This window comes from Pan paniscus, chromosome 14 (assembly GCF_029289425.2).
Source record: "Pan paniscus chromosome 14, NHGRI_mPanPan1-v2.0_pri, whole genome shotgun sequence".
Classification (NCBI taxonomy): Eukaryota; Metazoa; Chordata; class Mammalia; order Primates; family Hominidae; genus Pan; species Pan paniscus.
Window position 1 is genome coordinate 78723685 of NC_073263.2, and position 16086 is coordinate 78739770.

Consider the following 16086-nt stretch of genomic DNA (forward strand, 5'->3'; position numbering starts at 1 on the left):
GAGGTGAAAGTGAAAGAGGAGAGGGAAGAAGAGAGGAAAAAAAAGCAGATCCATCATATGGTTAAAAAAAGAACTCTAAGATGAAAAGAAAAAAAGATGAAGTCTGACTTTCAAATGCAAGATATAAACATACCAGATATCAAAAGAGATAATAAAAGGTGCAAAGGAGAAAACACAAGAAAGAAAATACAACTAAAGAAATACCAGAAGCGTAACAGTATGAACATGGTATTAGAATGTTGTCACATGAATAAAAAACTTAATCTTGAGGGTTCAAAGATTGGATTTAACAACTCACTACATTGAGAAATTCATCAGTGAATACACAATATACAAACCCTTCAACATCTTAATGTGTATTGTACTGTGATCAAAAATCTGTCCTTGAGTAGTAATTTTTTTCATATCACTATCAGGATAACTTTATTTTTAAATCTTTTTTTCTTATAATTTGTGATGCTTTTTGCATTGTATAGAATAATTCCAAGTAGGCATGAACTCAGTTTGTGAAGGGTATGACTTGCCTTAAAAAATAAGATAGAGAAAGCATCAGAGTATAGCATATTATGTATGTATGTGTGTATGTATATATAAAGTATATTATATGTACTTAACATATGCTATTACATAGACACTATTCCATCATACATTATATTTATATCTTTGGGTTATAATAAAAATTCTGACTATGGATCATGGCCAAATATTTGAAAGATACTGCTAAAAGACTGATTTTGATTTAGTATCAGGGTTGAAACCTTTTCCATACAGTTTTATTTACTGGTCTTAAGTCATGTAAGCAATGTGTTCTTATTTTTTACTTAGGTAAGATGCTACATTGGCATTGTACTTCTTCACGCTATAAAATAAAGAATGCATGAAGTAGTTGAAATAGTTCTACTGAAAATAATATTGAGGCAAAATTAGCTACCCAATGAGCAAAAAGGATTTTGTGGCTTAATCAGCTCTAAGCTTCAAACAACCAATCACTCTATAAGACAACTTTGAAGGAGGAAAGGGCTGGGGACTGCCTATATAAAATTTTATTCAATATAATTTTTTCAGAAATAAAAGTTTTAAATGAGATATTCATATTAACAGATTAAATCACAAATAATTATGTATAATATGCTCTGAAACATTATTATTAATATTTCAGGTAACAGGTATCCTAAAAACTCTATATTCATCAATATGGTATACAACTATTTCAATTCCTCATTCTTTTACAATCTAAACTCATATATTTCTAACTTAATGAGTGTTATTTTTAAAATGTGGTTTCAGTAATACCAAACACAGAACGTACTTGAGTCTTTCAAAACTATATACAAAATTTAAAAATGTATTCTTTCATGCATTTATTCAATCAATACATATTGAGGGGCTTCACTGTATGTGTCTAGCACTCTTTAGATGGATACTTTCTTATCCCTCCTTTGAGTCCCCGTAACAGGTAGCAAAATGTAAAGAACAAACTCACAAAAAAAACAGGTGTAACTTGGACACTTGGGGACTAATTAATATAAACAAGTCATTTAAACAAACTTTCAGCATCACCCTTTATATAAAGAGGGTAGAACAAATGGACTCTCAGCACTTGGCATTTCTAAAATTTTATCAGTCACTGCAGCCAGTATATAGATGTCTGCTAATTTAATCCAGTTATAATTACCTTCATATTGGGAACATGTACCACATCCCCATACTGGTCTTTTGTTTGAACAGTTATGGTGGTAGGCCAACCACAACGAATATCATCCTTATTCAGGATCAAAGATGTTTTCTGAGGATCCGCATATGAATCTGGCTGAAGCCACCTAACAGTAATGAAAAACAAATAAACAAAACCCCAAACACTGATCAGCATCTTCAACAATTAATATAAAATTAAGCCAAATGAACAAAACTTGTATCAAACAAAATGCTAAAACATTATCTTCATTTCCAACTCAGTGATAATCATGAGTGTCTCCCTCAGAAACTGTTAAGGACAAATTCATTAAAAAAACATGCCTAAGCACAGGAGATTTCTGATATTTAAATACAGTATAAAAATACTTTTTAAAACCAGGAAACTTGAAATTTTAACTATGGCTAATTTAAAATCACCAAGAACACGAATGTAGGTTGTGCATAATTTGAAGTCCTGAGCAGGCTCATTCTCTCTGAAGGAGCTCCACCTTACTCTGCCATCCTGCAAGCCTGGAAAAAGCAGTGTCTCTGTAAAAGCAGGGGTAGAAATGGCCCTCTACTTGCCTGACAGCAGCCAGGTTCAAGGTGTACTGCCCACCTTTTTTTCACACAGTTTCTCAACTATCTTCCTCATTACCTTGCTTTCCACCTAAAATGCATCAATGTTGTGTAATTTGTGATGTTCATTCCTGAATTCATTCTGTGATCTACACATTCAAGTTGTCCTGTGAGCTGAGTAATAAGTAATTCTACTATGCATTACATAAAAACGTCTGCATAGTATAGTAGTGAGGCTGACTTAAGTGATTTGACATTCCTCTCCAATCACTATTTTGTGATTTTTAAAAACTAAAGAGTAATCTCTGCAATTGTAAAATTAAAACCAGAAAAAAGTTGGGATTTTTTTTTTACTAGTAAAATCATGCAGGCCAGCATATTTTTTCCCTTTTCATCCTAAAAACAAAAAGCAACAAAAATAATCAATTAACAACTATAATAAATTTAATTTAATTAATTTTTTTTTGAGATAGGGTCTTGCTCTGTTGCCCAAGCTGTTTGCAGTGGCACAATCACAGCAACCTCCGCCTCTAGGGTTTGAGCAATCCTCCCACCTCAGCCTCCAAGAAGCTGGGACTACAGGTGTGTGCCACCATGCTTGGCTAATTTTTGTATTTTTTGCAGAGACAGGGTTTCGCCATGGATTGCACTGGCACAATCAAAGCAACCTCTGCCTCCAGGGTTTGAGCAATCCTTCCACCTCAGCCTCCAAGTAGCTGGGACTACAGGAGTGTGCCACCATGCCTGGCTAATTTTTGTAATTTTGTAGACACAGGGTTTCACCATGTTGGCCAGACTTGTCTCCAACTCCTATGCTCTAGCAATCCACTTACCTCAGCCTCCTAAAGTGCTGGGATTACAGGCATGAGCCATTGCACCTGGTCTTATCATATACTATCATAACTATTCCAGCCTGGGCAACATGGGGAAACTCTGTTTCTACAAAAAATACAAAAAAGAAAAATAGCTGGGTGTGGTGGCATATCTGTAATCCCAGCTACTTGGGAGGCTGAGGCACAAGAATCGCTTGAGTCCAGGAAGTGGAGGTTGCAGTGAGCTGAGATCATGCCACTGCACTCCAGCCTGGGCAACACAGTGAGACCCTCTCTCTCAAAAACAAACAAACAACCGCCAAACAAAAATATTAACTATCATTTTATATTTCAGCAAGTTAAACATACACAAACCAGACTTTTTTAAAGTAGTATTTTAGTATTCTAATGACTCCCCTCTTTCAGAAATGAAGAAAGATGAAAGCCCTAAAATAAAGTAAGTAACTTAAAGTACATTTACCTTGCAAGCCTTCCACCACTTGATCCTGGGACACAGGCAATAAAATCATCCAGAAAAGACTGTTCATTGCTTTGGATTTGGAGTGGTAAATTTCCCTCAAGTGCTTCTAATATAGTTGGTGAATGAGAAAGAGCCAGACCCTTTCCAAGAATTCCAGAATGGGTTTTGCACACCTGTTAAGTAAAAAAGAATATTTATATATTCTTAAAAATAAAACTTTAATTACATAAAATATTTCAACATGCAGATACTTTCAGATAGGCCTTTACGGAGAAATCATTTTCTCCACGTACCCCACTGTTCCTTCTTTTAACCCACAGAATAGGAAATTCCTAGGAGAGAAAAATATGAGACAATATTTCCAGTCTCTTTCCTCCCTCAAAAATAAATGCCTTGTCAGAGATCTGCATGCTGGATAAAATGGTGTATCTCCTTCCATGCCAGTCCTCTATATGTTATGTCCTCATTTTTCAAGGCCAGAGCTCCCTTCTGTCAGCAACTGTGGATGTCTCCCCCTTTTTTCTTTTTGAGACAGGGCCTTACTCTGCCACCCAGGAGTACAGTGGTGCCATCACAGCTCATTGTAGCCTCGACCTCCTGGGCTCAAGCGATCCTTCTGCCTCAGCCTCCCAAGTAGCTGGGACTTACAGGCGTATGCCACCATGGCTGGCTAATTTTTTTTAAAACTTTTTGTAGAGATGGAGTCTTGCTATGTTGCCCAGGCTGGTCTTGAACTCCTGGCCTCAAGTAATCCTCCCACCTTGCCCTATCAAAATGCTGGGATTATAAGCCTGAGCCACTGCACCCGGCTTCCCTCTTTTTCAGTCCCCCTTACAGGCAGCTATCATGAGTAAGGTGTGTCTGTTCTCTTGGGTGGGTGGGCACCAAGGTCTTGACTTGGGTAAAAAGTGGGTGGAAGCCTGATTGTGGCAGTACACACATCTCATTAGCCTGCCTAAGCCTTACTAAAGTTAAGAAGAAGAGGCAGATAAAACAAATTTTAGGTTTCACCTATCTGACAAGCAAGTCTTATGTTTTTGGAGAGACTTGTTTTAAATGCTGGAACTCTGAAAACTTTTTACTGACTATAAAATAAATTCCAGTAAGATTTTTTCATAGAAAATAATTACATTTCTAGTACTATCAAATTTGAAATTATACAGTTTCAAAAATAATCATCTTTGGAATCAAATAGACTTAAGTACAAATCCTGGCTTTGGACAAATTATTTGCTGTGTGCTCTTAAGCTAAAAAGTTACCATCCCTGAATCTGTAAAATGTATAAACTGGTCATCAAATAATCTCTCTTACACAGTTAAAAAATTCAAACTAAATAATGCATATAAAATATATAATACATTGCCTAACAAATAGTGTTTAATACATGTTAGATTATCAGAATAACTACCTTACATGCCAAAAAGAGGCAATTTGGGACACCATTTTTTTTTTCTTGAACAATAACATAATAAAGATCTCTCCATATCTGGTCTAGATGACACCTTATATACCATAATAATCCCTGAAATTATAAACCATATATGAACTCTGATATGGTTTGGCTCTGTGTCCCCACCCAAATCTCAACTCGAATTATAATCTCCACATGTTGGGGGAGTGACCTGGTGGGAGGTGACTGAATCATGGGGGCAGACTTCCCCCTTGCTGTTGTCCTTACAATATCTGGTTGTTTGATAAGTGTGTAGGCCTTTCCCCTTCTCTCTCTCCTGCTGCCATGTAAGACTTGCCTTGCTTCCCTTTTGCCTTCTGCCATGATTGTAAGTTTCCTGAGGCCTTCTCAGCCATGTAGGGAACTGTGAGTCAATTAAACCTCTTTTCTTTATAAATTACCCAGCCTCAGGTAGTTCTTTATAGCAGTGTGAAAATGGACTAATAGAAACTCTTTGATAGTTCTCCTTCACCTAGAATGTTGCCTGACACATATTGTTTATTATATATCTGTTGAATTTATTTTTATTTTTGAATCTTAAGGTACAAAGATTTAACTTTAAAAAAGGAATACACATAAGATGCCAATGGCTTTTTAAAACTCAGACGTTTCTTAACATTACTGACAACACTACAGCTCCCTATGATCAGAAGACAGTGTTCAAAATCACAAACTTTTTTTTTTTTTTTTTTTGAGACGGCGTTTCACTCTTGTTGCCTGGGCTGGAGTACAATGGCATGATCTTGGCTCACCTCAACCTCCGACTCCCGGGTTCAAGCGATTCTCCTGCCTCAGCCTCCTGAGTAGCTGGGATTACAGGCATGCGCCACCACGCCCAGCTAATGAGACGGGGTTTCTTTTGTCACCAAACTGCCAGCGAACAAATCCCAGTGCAGTTGCTCACTAGCTGTGTGATCATGGGCGAACTGCCTAAATGCTCTATGCCTCATTTGTAAATGGAGATAAAACTTTTTAATTCATTGGGTTGCTGTGGGGAGTTAAAAATGCACAAAATGTTTAAAATAGTGCTTGACAAAGATGAAATAAATGTTTTCATTATTACCGCTTTGATTAATTCACCTCAGGAAATAAATAAAATGTAAAGCACTAGCCTTAGCAATTACAAGGTCTGGGTACCAGCCTTTGTTTCCCTTCTGAGTCTTCAAGAAGTCACAAAACTTCTTTGAACTTCAGTTATTATAATTGTAAGATGCAAGACCTAATACTGATTTCGAAGTGTAATTATAAAAAGAGAGAGATAATATTAAAGATGCTGAAACCTATGACGTGCTCTACAGATATTATTTAAATCACTATTACTAACTACATATACCTAGTATAGAAAATAAGTATGATCTAAATTGGTGTTTTCCAAATGTGGGCCCAAAGTTCTCTGATCCATGGCAGAATTAGAAAAACTAAGGCTATAACAGAGTCTTCCATTCTAAGACCTTTCCATCTGGGGCTATTAAAATGTCTTTTATTTTATAAGACATTGCTGATAAAAAGTAGTACATTTTTAAAGAGTGTTTTTACTTAATAAGTTCTCAGGAAAAATATTTTTGGAAAATTTTACAAATCTATCACATCCTAGGGTCTGAGTAACACTGATCCAGTTGAGAGACTCTCAACTTTTCTTCTATCTTCACACCATTGCTAGATGCAAAATTTTCCCCATCACTGATGTTCTCAGTGTGTGGTATCCAATGGGGCTCACTTAGCAGTACATCAGAAACTCTGGTTTGGCCTAAGTAGGTATTACAATTTGACAAATGCTGTCTACAGATTCTGATATTTCCATCCTATTACAGATTACTAGCTAGCTGAAGTCAGACTAATGAAGTAAGAAAACAATGTAGTCATCTCTAGGCAATTTTGAGAAATATTAGGTTGACGTAACAGATCCAAAGGGGGTATTGCGCTGAAATATAGTACTCATGTATTTCCATTCAGTGCCAAATGTGCTAGTTAATGCCTAAACGAGCAAAAAAGGTAAAGCAAACAATAATAAAAACAACAAATGATGGCTCCCAATTGTCTACAGGCAACTAGCCCTAACCACTTAATATGACATACTGGTTTGTCACAGACTGAGCTCACCAACTGTACCAACCTCACCTTTTGCTGCTTCTTATAACACAACTATACATCCTTTGTGAAATGTCTTTCCCCTTTCTCTAGCAGGCAAAAAAAGAAAAACAAATTCTTTCAAGATGCAATTTAAATGGCCACAGTTCTGCAAGCCATCCTCCGCACCCTTGGCACTTGATTTGTTTTTTTCTCCCGATGGATTTTTGTCTAACTCCAGAGTCAATTACCCACCAAATACATAGGGCTCACATGGGTTTCTCCCACCAAAGGGAGTAATTATAAGTTATTTATCTCTATAATGCCAATGAATAAAGTGAAGTACTTAATGAATGAACCCAATGGTCAAGACAAATAGGCTGATCTGAGTGATAATACTTTTTAAATTAATGTACAAAGTTTATCCTTAAAACATTTGGGACAATACCTGCAATGCAGCCTCCTCAAGAATTTCAAGGTCTTCTTCTAATTCATTACCTGTTGTGTAAATAAAGAGTTTTACTAAAATATGTCAATATTTAGTTTAGTTTAATTTTCTAGTCCTTTGCATTCATTACACTTTTTTTTAAAAAAATAATTCTGCTATTCCAGATTGAAAAGATTTGTGATTCTGGAAAAAATCCCAGTGGCATACAGTTTAATATATAAGATACTTCCAGTGGGAATATACTACAATTCTCAAGGCAATACTCAAGAAGCATCCACGGGTGATTTGCCAAAGATATATCCTACATTTATGAATATAAATGTATACTTTCTGAACTTAGTGTATTCGTTTTGTCTAAAAAAAGAGGGAACAAATTATTTCAGATCTGGGCCTTTATATTTTGGTTGCCTTACAGAAGAGCTATGACTTTAGTAAACAACAGGGACTCACAGAAAAATATAAGGCAGTGACTGCATCCCCTAGCCATTTTCTCCTTTATTAGTTAATATAGAACATATTTTATTTATTGATCTTTCTTTGATAGTTTAATTATTAAATGTTACTAATAAAGTAATACTTGTTCAATGGGAAATACTCAAATTGTATAGGAGTGTAGAACAAAAAATTCTAAACCTCTAACCAGTGCCATGCTCCCTTAAAACTATCCAGTGTCAACAGCCTATGTGTTGTTCTAGAAACTTGGTGTGCAAACAAACCAAAAAGGTATATGTGTTTCAACCACACATAAACATACTCTTTTTTTTTCTTTTGAGATGGAGTCTCACTCTGTTGCCCAGGCTGGAGTGCAGTGGTGCGATCTCGGCTCACTGCAACCTCCACCTCCCGGGTTTAAGTGATTCTCCTGCCTCAGCCTCCCGAGTAGCTGGGACTACAGGCATGTGCCACCATGCCCGGCTAATTTTTGTATTTTTAGTAGAGATGGGGTTTCACTGTGTTAGCCAGGATGGTCTCAATTTCCTGACCTTGTGATCCATCCACCTTGGCCTCACAAAGTGCTGGGATACAGGCGTGATCATACTTTTTTGTAATATACAGAGTAATGTATGCAAAAATGGGACCTTCTTCTGCAACTTGCTTTTCTCAATATAATTTGGACAGCTTTCCTTGTTAGGCTGTATAGGTCTACTTTTTCAAAGAGCTGCATAGACTACCATTGAATGGCTATGCCATTACTTATTTAACCAGTTCCCAACTGAAAGACATTTTGGTTGTTTCCAGGTTTTACAATCACAAGCACTGCTATATTAATCCATCCTTCAACATACACTTTTTGAGTATTTGTGCAAGTATGTATAAAAATTTTCTATGTCAAAAAGTATATATAATGTAAAATTTAACAGCTATTGACAAAAATAGGTTGCTAGCAATTTTCCTCATGTGGCTAGAATACAAGGTCTCATTTCCATACATATATACCAATATTAAGTGGGAGAAAAGGAATGGAGAAGAATAAAAGGGACCAGGAAGAGAAAAGGGAATAAAGAAGGAAAGGCAGAGGAAGAAAAGGGAGGAAAAAATAACAGTGGGAAGAGTAATCTTCAATGAAGGAGTAAAGATGGATTTTGGGGGGGGTAAGAAAATAAAACTTTAAACCATGTATAGATATTAGAGAATCAGTAAGCATTTTTATTTTCAACTTTACTCCCTTGATTATAGATTAATCTGTATATCATACAAATTTGCTCCATATAAAAAAGTACCACTTCTGCCACTGCCTCATCTCTGTTCTGCTTCAATGAAAAACTCTTCTAAAGAGCTACCTATATTCAAATGGACCGCCCTTCCTTACTTTCCATTCTCCCTCTCTCCTCTGAAAGTACTTACAGTTCTCTCATTTTGCTAACATATTTCTTATTGCATATACAAGCAACCAACAAGTCTTCAAGTCCAATGATAGATTTTAATTCACTTCTCAGAGCATGCAAAAATCCCAGGAACATCCCCTCTCCTGGTTTCTCTCCTGCTTCACTGACTGTTCCTTCACAGTCTCATCTGCAGCCTCCTCTTCCTGTTCTGTGCATCTTTGAAATTTTGATAAGTCACAGCTTTAATCCTAAGCTATCTTCTCTTTCTTATCTACTTGCTCTAGAATATCTTTCACACAGTCCCATGCCTTTAAATAACGATCATATTCAATTACATTTCTATCGACCTGTTCTCTGATCTAGACAGTGAGTATTCAGTTGTCTACTTGATATTTCCACTAGAATATTTAAGAAATATCTAGAACTTTTGGTTTAATACTATATATTCAGTGCTTGGCTGAATATACACACTATACCCACTGCCTGGCTCAAAGCATGTATATGCATAAAAAGGGTGTCCATGTGCGTGTGTAAATTAAAAAAGGTCAGAGGATACCCTTGAGTCTCTAAACAAACTCAAATTACCAGTACATGAAGCAGTTATTGCTCATGAATATATGAGATTACAAAATTCATTTTGCAAATCTATTTTTAGACCTTTTATAATACATACAAAACAAAACAAAACCCTATCAAAAAACATCCAGTATTGGCCACACTTACCAATAGGAAGTGCTAGGTCCTTCTTCATCAGAGCTGCTGCACAAACCCCACCAAGATTGGCTAATTCTTTTTCCAATTGGATGACTCCCTATGGAATTGCATAAAATTTGCTGCTTTAAAAATGTTTGAATGATAATACGGATTATCAACAAAATGTGATTTGAATTCAAGCATTACTTTTAAAATGAGAAGGAAGCACGTGAAGCTAATGGTTAAATTGAGAGTAGATGAGATTCAGTACTCAATGTTGTGGCTCAGGCTGGTTATAAGGTTCAGGTTTAAAGGTTCATTGTTCAAATAACTGTTCATTCATGACTTTGGTCCACTTTGTCCTTGGTTTTATTTTATTGTATGATTTAAAACATTTAGACAAGATGATAGCCCCTTTTTGAAAACAGGTTCTACTGTTTACTCAGAAAGGTATAGCCAACTGAACAGGTTCAGGGCAGGTATAACTATACTTCAAAGGCTGGGTCATGTTGCACAAACTCCATCCTCTTCATGTATTAAAAGTAGCAAAACAGACCACTGCACATAAACTACAAAATATTTAGAATTGCACACCCCTAGGTTAAAATTAATTTCTTTTTATTTTTTTTGTAGAGAAAGGATTTCGATATATTGCCTAGGCTGGTCTCAAACTGTCTCAAGGGATTCTCTCACCTCTCAAAGTGCTGCAATTACAGGTGTGAGCCACTGCACCTGGCCCCAACTTTTCGAATAGAGGCAACAGTACAATTTAAGTCAGTTAGAAGCACAACTCACTAGCCCTTAGAAACACAATCTTCCTTAAAAGAATGAAAAGATAATTCATTCTTACCTCATCAGGTCCAGGGCTAAATTCATATCCAATTGCAAAACACTTAAAACCATAGAAAGAAGCTTTGTCATCTTTCACATAATCTGATGCAGTCTCCAATGAAAAAAGGGCCTCATTTCCTAATAAAAATGCCAGAATTGAGTTCAAACTCTAAAACAATTTTATAAAAATTTCCCTGTCTTTTATCCAATGGACTTTCTCTTTTATCACAAGATAGGTAAAAACACAAATCATATACTACATAACTTAAATAGACTTGTGGCGGGGAGCGTTCCTATATCTACTTGAGGAAATTGTACCAAAAATAACACTAGAAACAACAGGTCTATCGCAAATGAATTGTTACTTTTTTTCATAATCAAACTCCCCTGCTTAATAAAGTACTTCAGTTACATGGGCAATCATTTTTCAATTATTTGTCAAATACTGAGGTTAGCCTTTATATTTTTCAAAGTGGGCAATCCTCTACCCTGGAGTGTGGCTTTTTCTGATCTTTTCCCAAACAAACAAACAAATAGGCAGGTCAGAGTGGAAAGAAGAAGTTTCTGAAATGAAATTGCCTATTAGTTTGAAGGATCACAAGAGTAGTCCTGGTTAACTGGTTAAGAATGCAACAAACCATAAGTTTTAAAACATAGTTTCTCTTCACACAAGAAAGTGGTTTACGAATTCTCTTACAAGGAAGGACTTCAGTCCTTAGGTAAGTTCTGAAAATTTAGCACTTCCTGGGAAAATAAAAGATCTAATCCATTGTTTTCTATAATTTGGACCCAACTACACAGACAGCTAGCTACTCCTCAACGTTAACACTCTGCTTTGCTCAAGCTAATCTTTTTTTCACAAAATCCTTAAAACATTGTCTTCTCCAAAACTCAGATCAGGCTGTGCCCCTTGCCCAGGGTACCTTATTTATTCCTCGAATGCAATCCAGATACATAGTAGGTCTTTAATAAATTTCTCTAAAAATTAGATAAACATTTTCAATGATACACCCTTACTAAATATACATAAATGCACTTATTTTACCACATAAAACAGAAGAAAAAAAAAACTTACCTGGCAACACCAAAACCATAGTAGGCCACCCAGAGGATCCTGAAAATTTCTTTAATTCTATCCATGAATTAAGATTTTCATGAACAGATGTCAATTTTGGTCCATATCCTGAATTCTGAACAGTTCTGACAGGAATCAACAAACGAAGGACATCTTCTGACTGTGCAGTACCACACTGAGGGTCAAATTCGATTGTCATCCACCTCACACATTCTGGGAATGTCACCTGAGGTCAACAGGCAAAGCGACATGAATACAGATATATATATACACAAACATACACATCTGCATCAGTATGTGTATGTGTGTCTATGCTTTTATTAAATGACACAACAGGATAAAGTACAAAATTAAAATAGAACAAAATGTTACCTATGACAGAGAAGGAGGAACAGAGTAAAGAGGACAGAGATAAAAGCTAGATTTGTTTCATAAATTTGACTTCAAAGTATGTAATTATGTAAAGAATTATAAAACAAAATCCAAATTTAAAAAGCAATTCCTAAAATCTAAAATAAAATAAATGACTCTCTAAGTGTATATCCAATGAACGCATAATCATGCAGAGAGGGAGCATTCCAACTTACTTTAAACACAGTAATTTGACATACACTTAGATGGGATATACTTCAAAGACAAAACACACACACACACACACACACACACACACACACACACACACACACACCCCAAATGAAATAATTTAATGATTTTCTAATTCTGATATTCCCAGTGTCACTAATAGGAATTTTAGATATAAGAGAAAGGAGACTGAGGTGTGTCTGTGGTCCTTATTTGAATTAGTATCAACAGTATAAACTCATGAGGTATTTTATCTTTAAAAAACTATACACATAAATCTATCTGTACATAAACATATATACATTTATGTATATACATATATAAATATAACATGTGTGTGTATGTATAACAGAAATCAGGACACTTTGAAAAAATGGTTAGTTCCAAGTCTGAGGCATCAAACATATAAAGGGAGCCTGGAACATCTTATTCTACCAGAAAGCAAGGAAGCTAGGAATGACTGCAAGAGGGGTGTCTGAAAGAACCAGCAGGTAAGCTGAAGAGGCTCCCATCTAACAAATACATAGGATCCAGTTTCTTCAACAAACAGAACTCAAGGGAACAAAAAGAGAGAGAGACAGAGGGAGACTTATAGATTTAAAGGGACTTAAGATTAAAGGGGACTTAAGAGACATACTAATCACAATGTATGGATTTTATATGGATTCTAACTCAAATTATTAAAAATTTATATGATGTTTGAAGACATTAAATTGTTTTCTTCAATGTGATAATACTATGGTTATATTTAAGGGTCTTTATATTTTGGAGACATTGTATCAATAAATATCATAAATGTGCTTTAAAACAATATAGGAGGTTAGGAAGTAGGTTGGGAATAAATAAGACAGGTCTGACTAACAGTTGAAACTGCTGAATCTGGGATGATGGATAAACAAGTGCACTGTACTAGCTTGTTTACTTCTATATGCTTAATAGTTTCTACCATGAAAAGTGGAATATTTTACAAGCACACAAAATATAAGTTTATCCTTCTCTTCCTTAATTTGCATGATACAATGAAAAAACAAAGAATACGGATTTTGAATACTCTCTAATAACATTAAATTTATAAACATTTTATACATAGTTTTTTTTAACATTATGTATAGACTACTTTAAATCTTACATTGGGGTTGTAAATTTTCAGAGCTCAGGCTGTGGTACAAATAATGTTAGTTCAAAAAATACAATTTAAAATTGTTAATGCTTATATCTACTACTATTGCAAATCACAGCATGAAGTTTAGCATTATATACCACACTATACTTGTAGGAAGATTTAAGAACAACTCTCATAAACCAATAAAATTTTATCATCTTTGAGATAAAAATTCCATCTTAAATTATTTTATATATCCAACAGTGCCTAACCACCTGCTGATTCTCTATATGTAAATACTATAAAAGAAAATACACTTGTAAATACAGGCCAGGCATTCTTTAAGATATCATCAGAGAACCTCATGCCAAGTTTTACATTCGAATCACACTAAGAACCGGTGCCTACCTTGTAATGCATCACACAGGCAGGTTTATACGGGTGCTCACTCTCTATGACAGCATAGTGATTGGAGGTTGTACAAGCAGAGAGGCCCTGTTCAGGCTGGTTTCCTGTGGTGCTATCTGTCGACTGATTAGGGTTGAAGGCAGGCGGTGCATACTTCTGATTCAAAATGGCAACTGATGGAAGCAATTGTTGGACAAGGCCAAAGACTTCTACAGCCACCTAGTACACATATAAAAATATGGTTAAATGAGATACACGTGAAAGTGGTTCTAAAATTATGCATTACAATAATTGTTGGTTACTCTAATAACAATTTCCATCTAAATTTTCCACTAGTTAAGTTTTTGTCCAAAGAGAAATCTTTCAATTGATTAAAAAAAGATTTATCTTAGATGTTACATGACAATATCTAAATCTATATTTTTAAAAACTTGTTTTTTCATGATCTGAAGTAAATCAGGTTTTACTTAATTATGCCAAAGAATCAATAGTTTATCATTTCTTCCATCTCTTGAATATGTCACTATTTTAAAACACTCTTATCCTTTAACATTGCTATTGTTATTAATGAAGACCATTTGGCATCAACCTCATAAATTTGAAAAACCTCCGTTAACATAATCTTTCCTTACATATCATATTTCTAAAATTGCTAAAATCTATTTCCCATTCACAAATTCTTCAAATGTAAAGCCAACAAATAAGCACAGCAATCCAGTAAACAATACTAAGAAGAGAGAAGTTTAATAATCAGCAGATCTATCTCTGCTTGTTACCTATATCCCAGATGCCTCAAAGATGCAAGTTTTTGTAAAGACAAGACACAAAGTCTTTTTTTAAAAAAGATATTAAAAAAAAAACATTCAAAGTTATAGAATTAAATTACACACCTTGGGAATAGCAGCAGCTACTGGTCCTATGTAGGCTATAATAAGGGGGAGCAGCATGGAAAACAGACTGGAAGAACTCAGCAGTTCTGGAATGTCATCAGCTAAAAAAAGGCATAAAAGGCATTAAAACTATAGTCAGAAGGTAATTTCATTGTACTGCATACATGCTGTACTACATCTATATTCTGCTCTTTTGAGCGAAACTATAGTTGACACCAATTGGGTGCTTGTCAAGGGCCTGGTACTATTCTAAAGGCTTTTGAGAATACATGCTTTATCTCAACTAATACTCACAATAAGATACTTTTATTATCCCCAATTTTCAGAAAGGAAAACCATGGCACATAGGGTTTAAGTATCTTACCCAAAATACTTAATACATAAGTACATGTACCTGTAAAATAATAGAGCTGGAATCAGAACCTAGGGTAATGGAGTCTTTATTTGAAATTACCATTCTGGCACCAAACATTGCTGTATCAGTGACATTAGGCAAATTACTTACTCTGTAACTTAGGTTCACAACAGTATTCCTCTCATTTGGATGTTGGGAAGATTAAACGAGGTAATATATGTAAAACACTTAGAACAACACCTACACATATTCAGCACTCCAAAAATGTTTACTGTTATTAAGCTACATTGCTTTCTGTTTTTCCAAGAAAAGCACTTTGCTGATTAACATTTTAGTCAGTTATCCATGAACATGGTGCTGGAAAGATAAGCTGAGCCTATACTGTGAAGACCTTTATTTTATAAGCCAATTATTCTCCCAAATACTGATTCCTAGGTCTGCTGTTATATCAAAACAGGCTGCACACTTATTTAAAAAATAGTTTTTTAGCCTAGCTTCAGGCCCTGGCGATAAACCTAATAGTCTTTATTTTCAGCAAGCTTTCCAGGTGGTTCTGATGTTAAACTAGGTTTAGGAATTAATGTTATACAATAAGGAGGTGGAGGTAACTTTTTTTTTTTTTTTTGAGATGGAGTGTCACTCTGACATCCAGGCTGGAGTGCAGTGGTGCGATCTCGGCTCACTGCAGCCTCCGCCTCCTGGGTTCAAGCGATTCTCCTGCCTCAGCCTTCTGAGTAGCTAGGATTACAGGCACCTGCCACCACGCCTGGCTAATTTTTGTATTTTTAGTAGAGATGGGGTTTCACCATGTTC

General features: G+C 35.4%; 1 protein-coding gene across 19 annotated transcripts in view; it reads right to left on the reverse strand.

The window, feature by feature from the left end:
* MYCBP2 (MYC binding protein 2) overlaps window positions 1–16086 on the reverse strand; it is a 282485-nt gene that overhangs the window by 109719 nt on the left and 156680 nt on the right. For all 19 annotated transcript variants that reach the window (XM_055096857.3, XM_055096853.3, XM_063595814.1 and 16 more), the window contains 8 exons: window positions 14919–15019; window positions 14029–14247; window positions 11937–12162; window positions 10881–10999; window positions 10061–10148; window positions 7512–7561; window positions 3547–3719; window positions 1676–1820 (listed from right to left, as the gene is read on the reverse strand). In XM_055096857.3, the coding sequence (XP_054952832.2) occupies window positions 1676–1820; window positions 3547–3719; window positions 7512–7561; window positions 10061–10148; window positions 10881–10999; window positions 11937–12162; window positions 14029–14247; window positions 14919–15019 (1121 nt within the window). The remainder of the gene's footprint in view (window positions 1–1675; window positions 1821–3546; window positions 3720–7511; window positions 7562–10060; window positions 10149–10880; window positions 11000–11936; window positions 12163–14028; window positions 14248–14918; window positions 15020–16086) is intronic.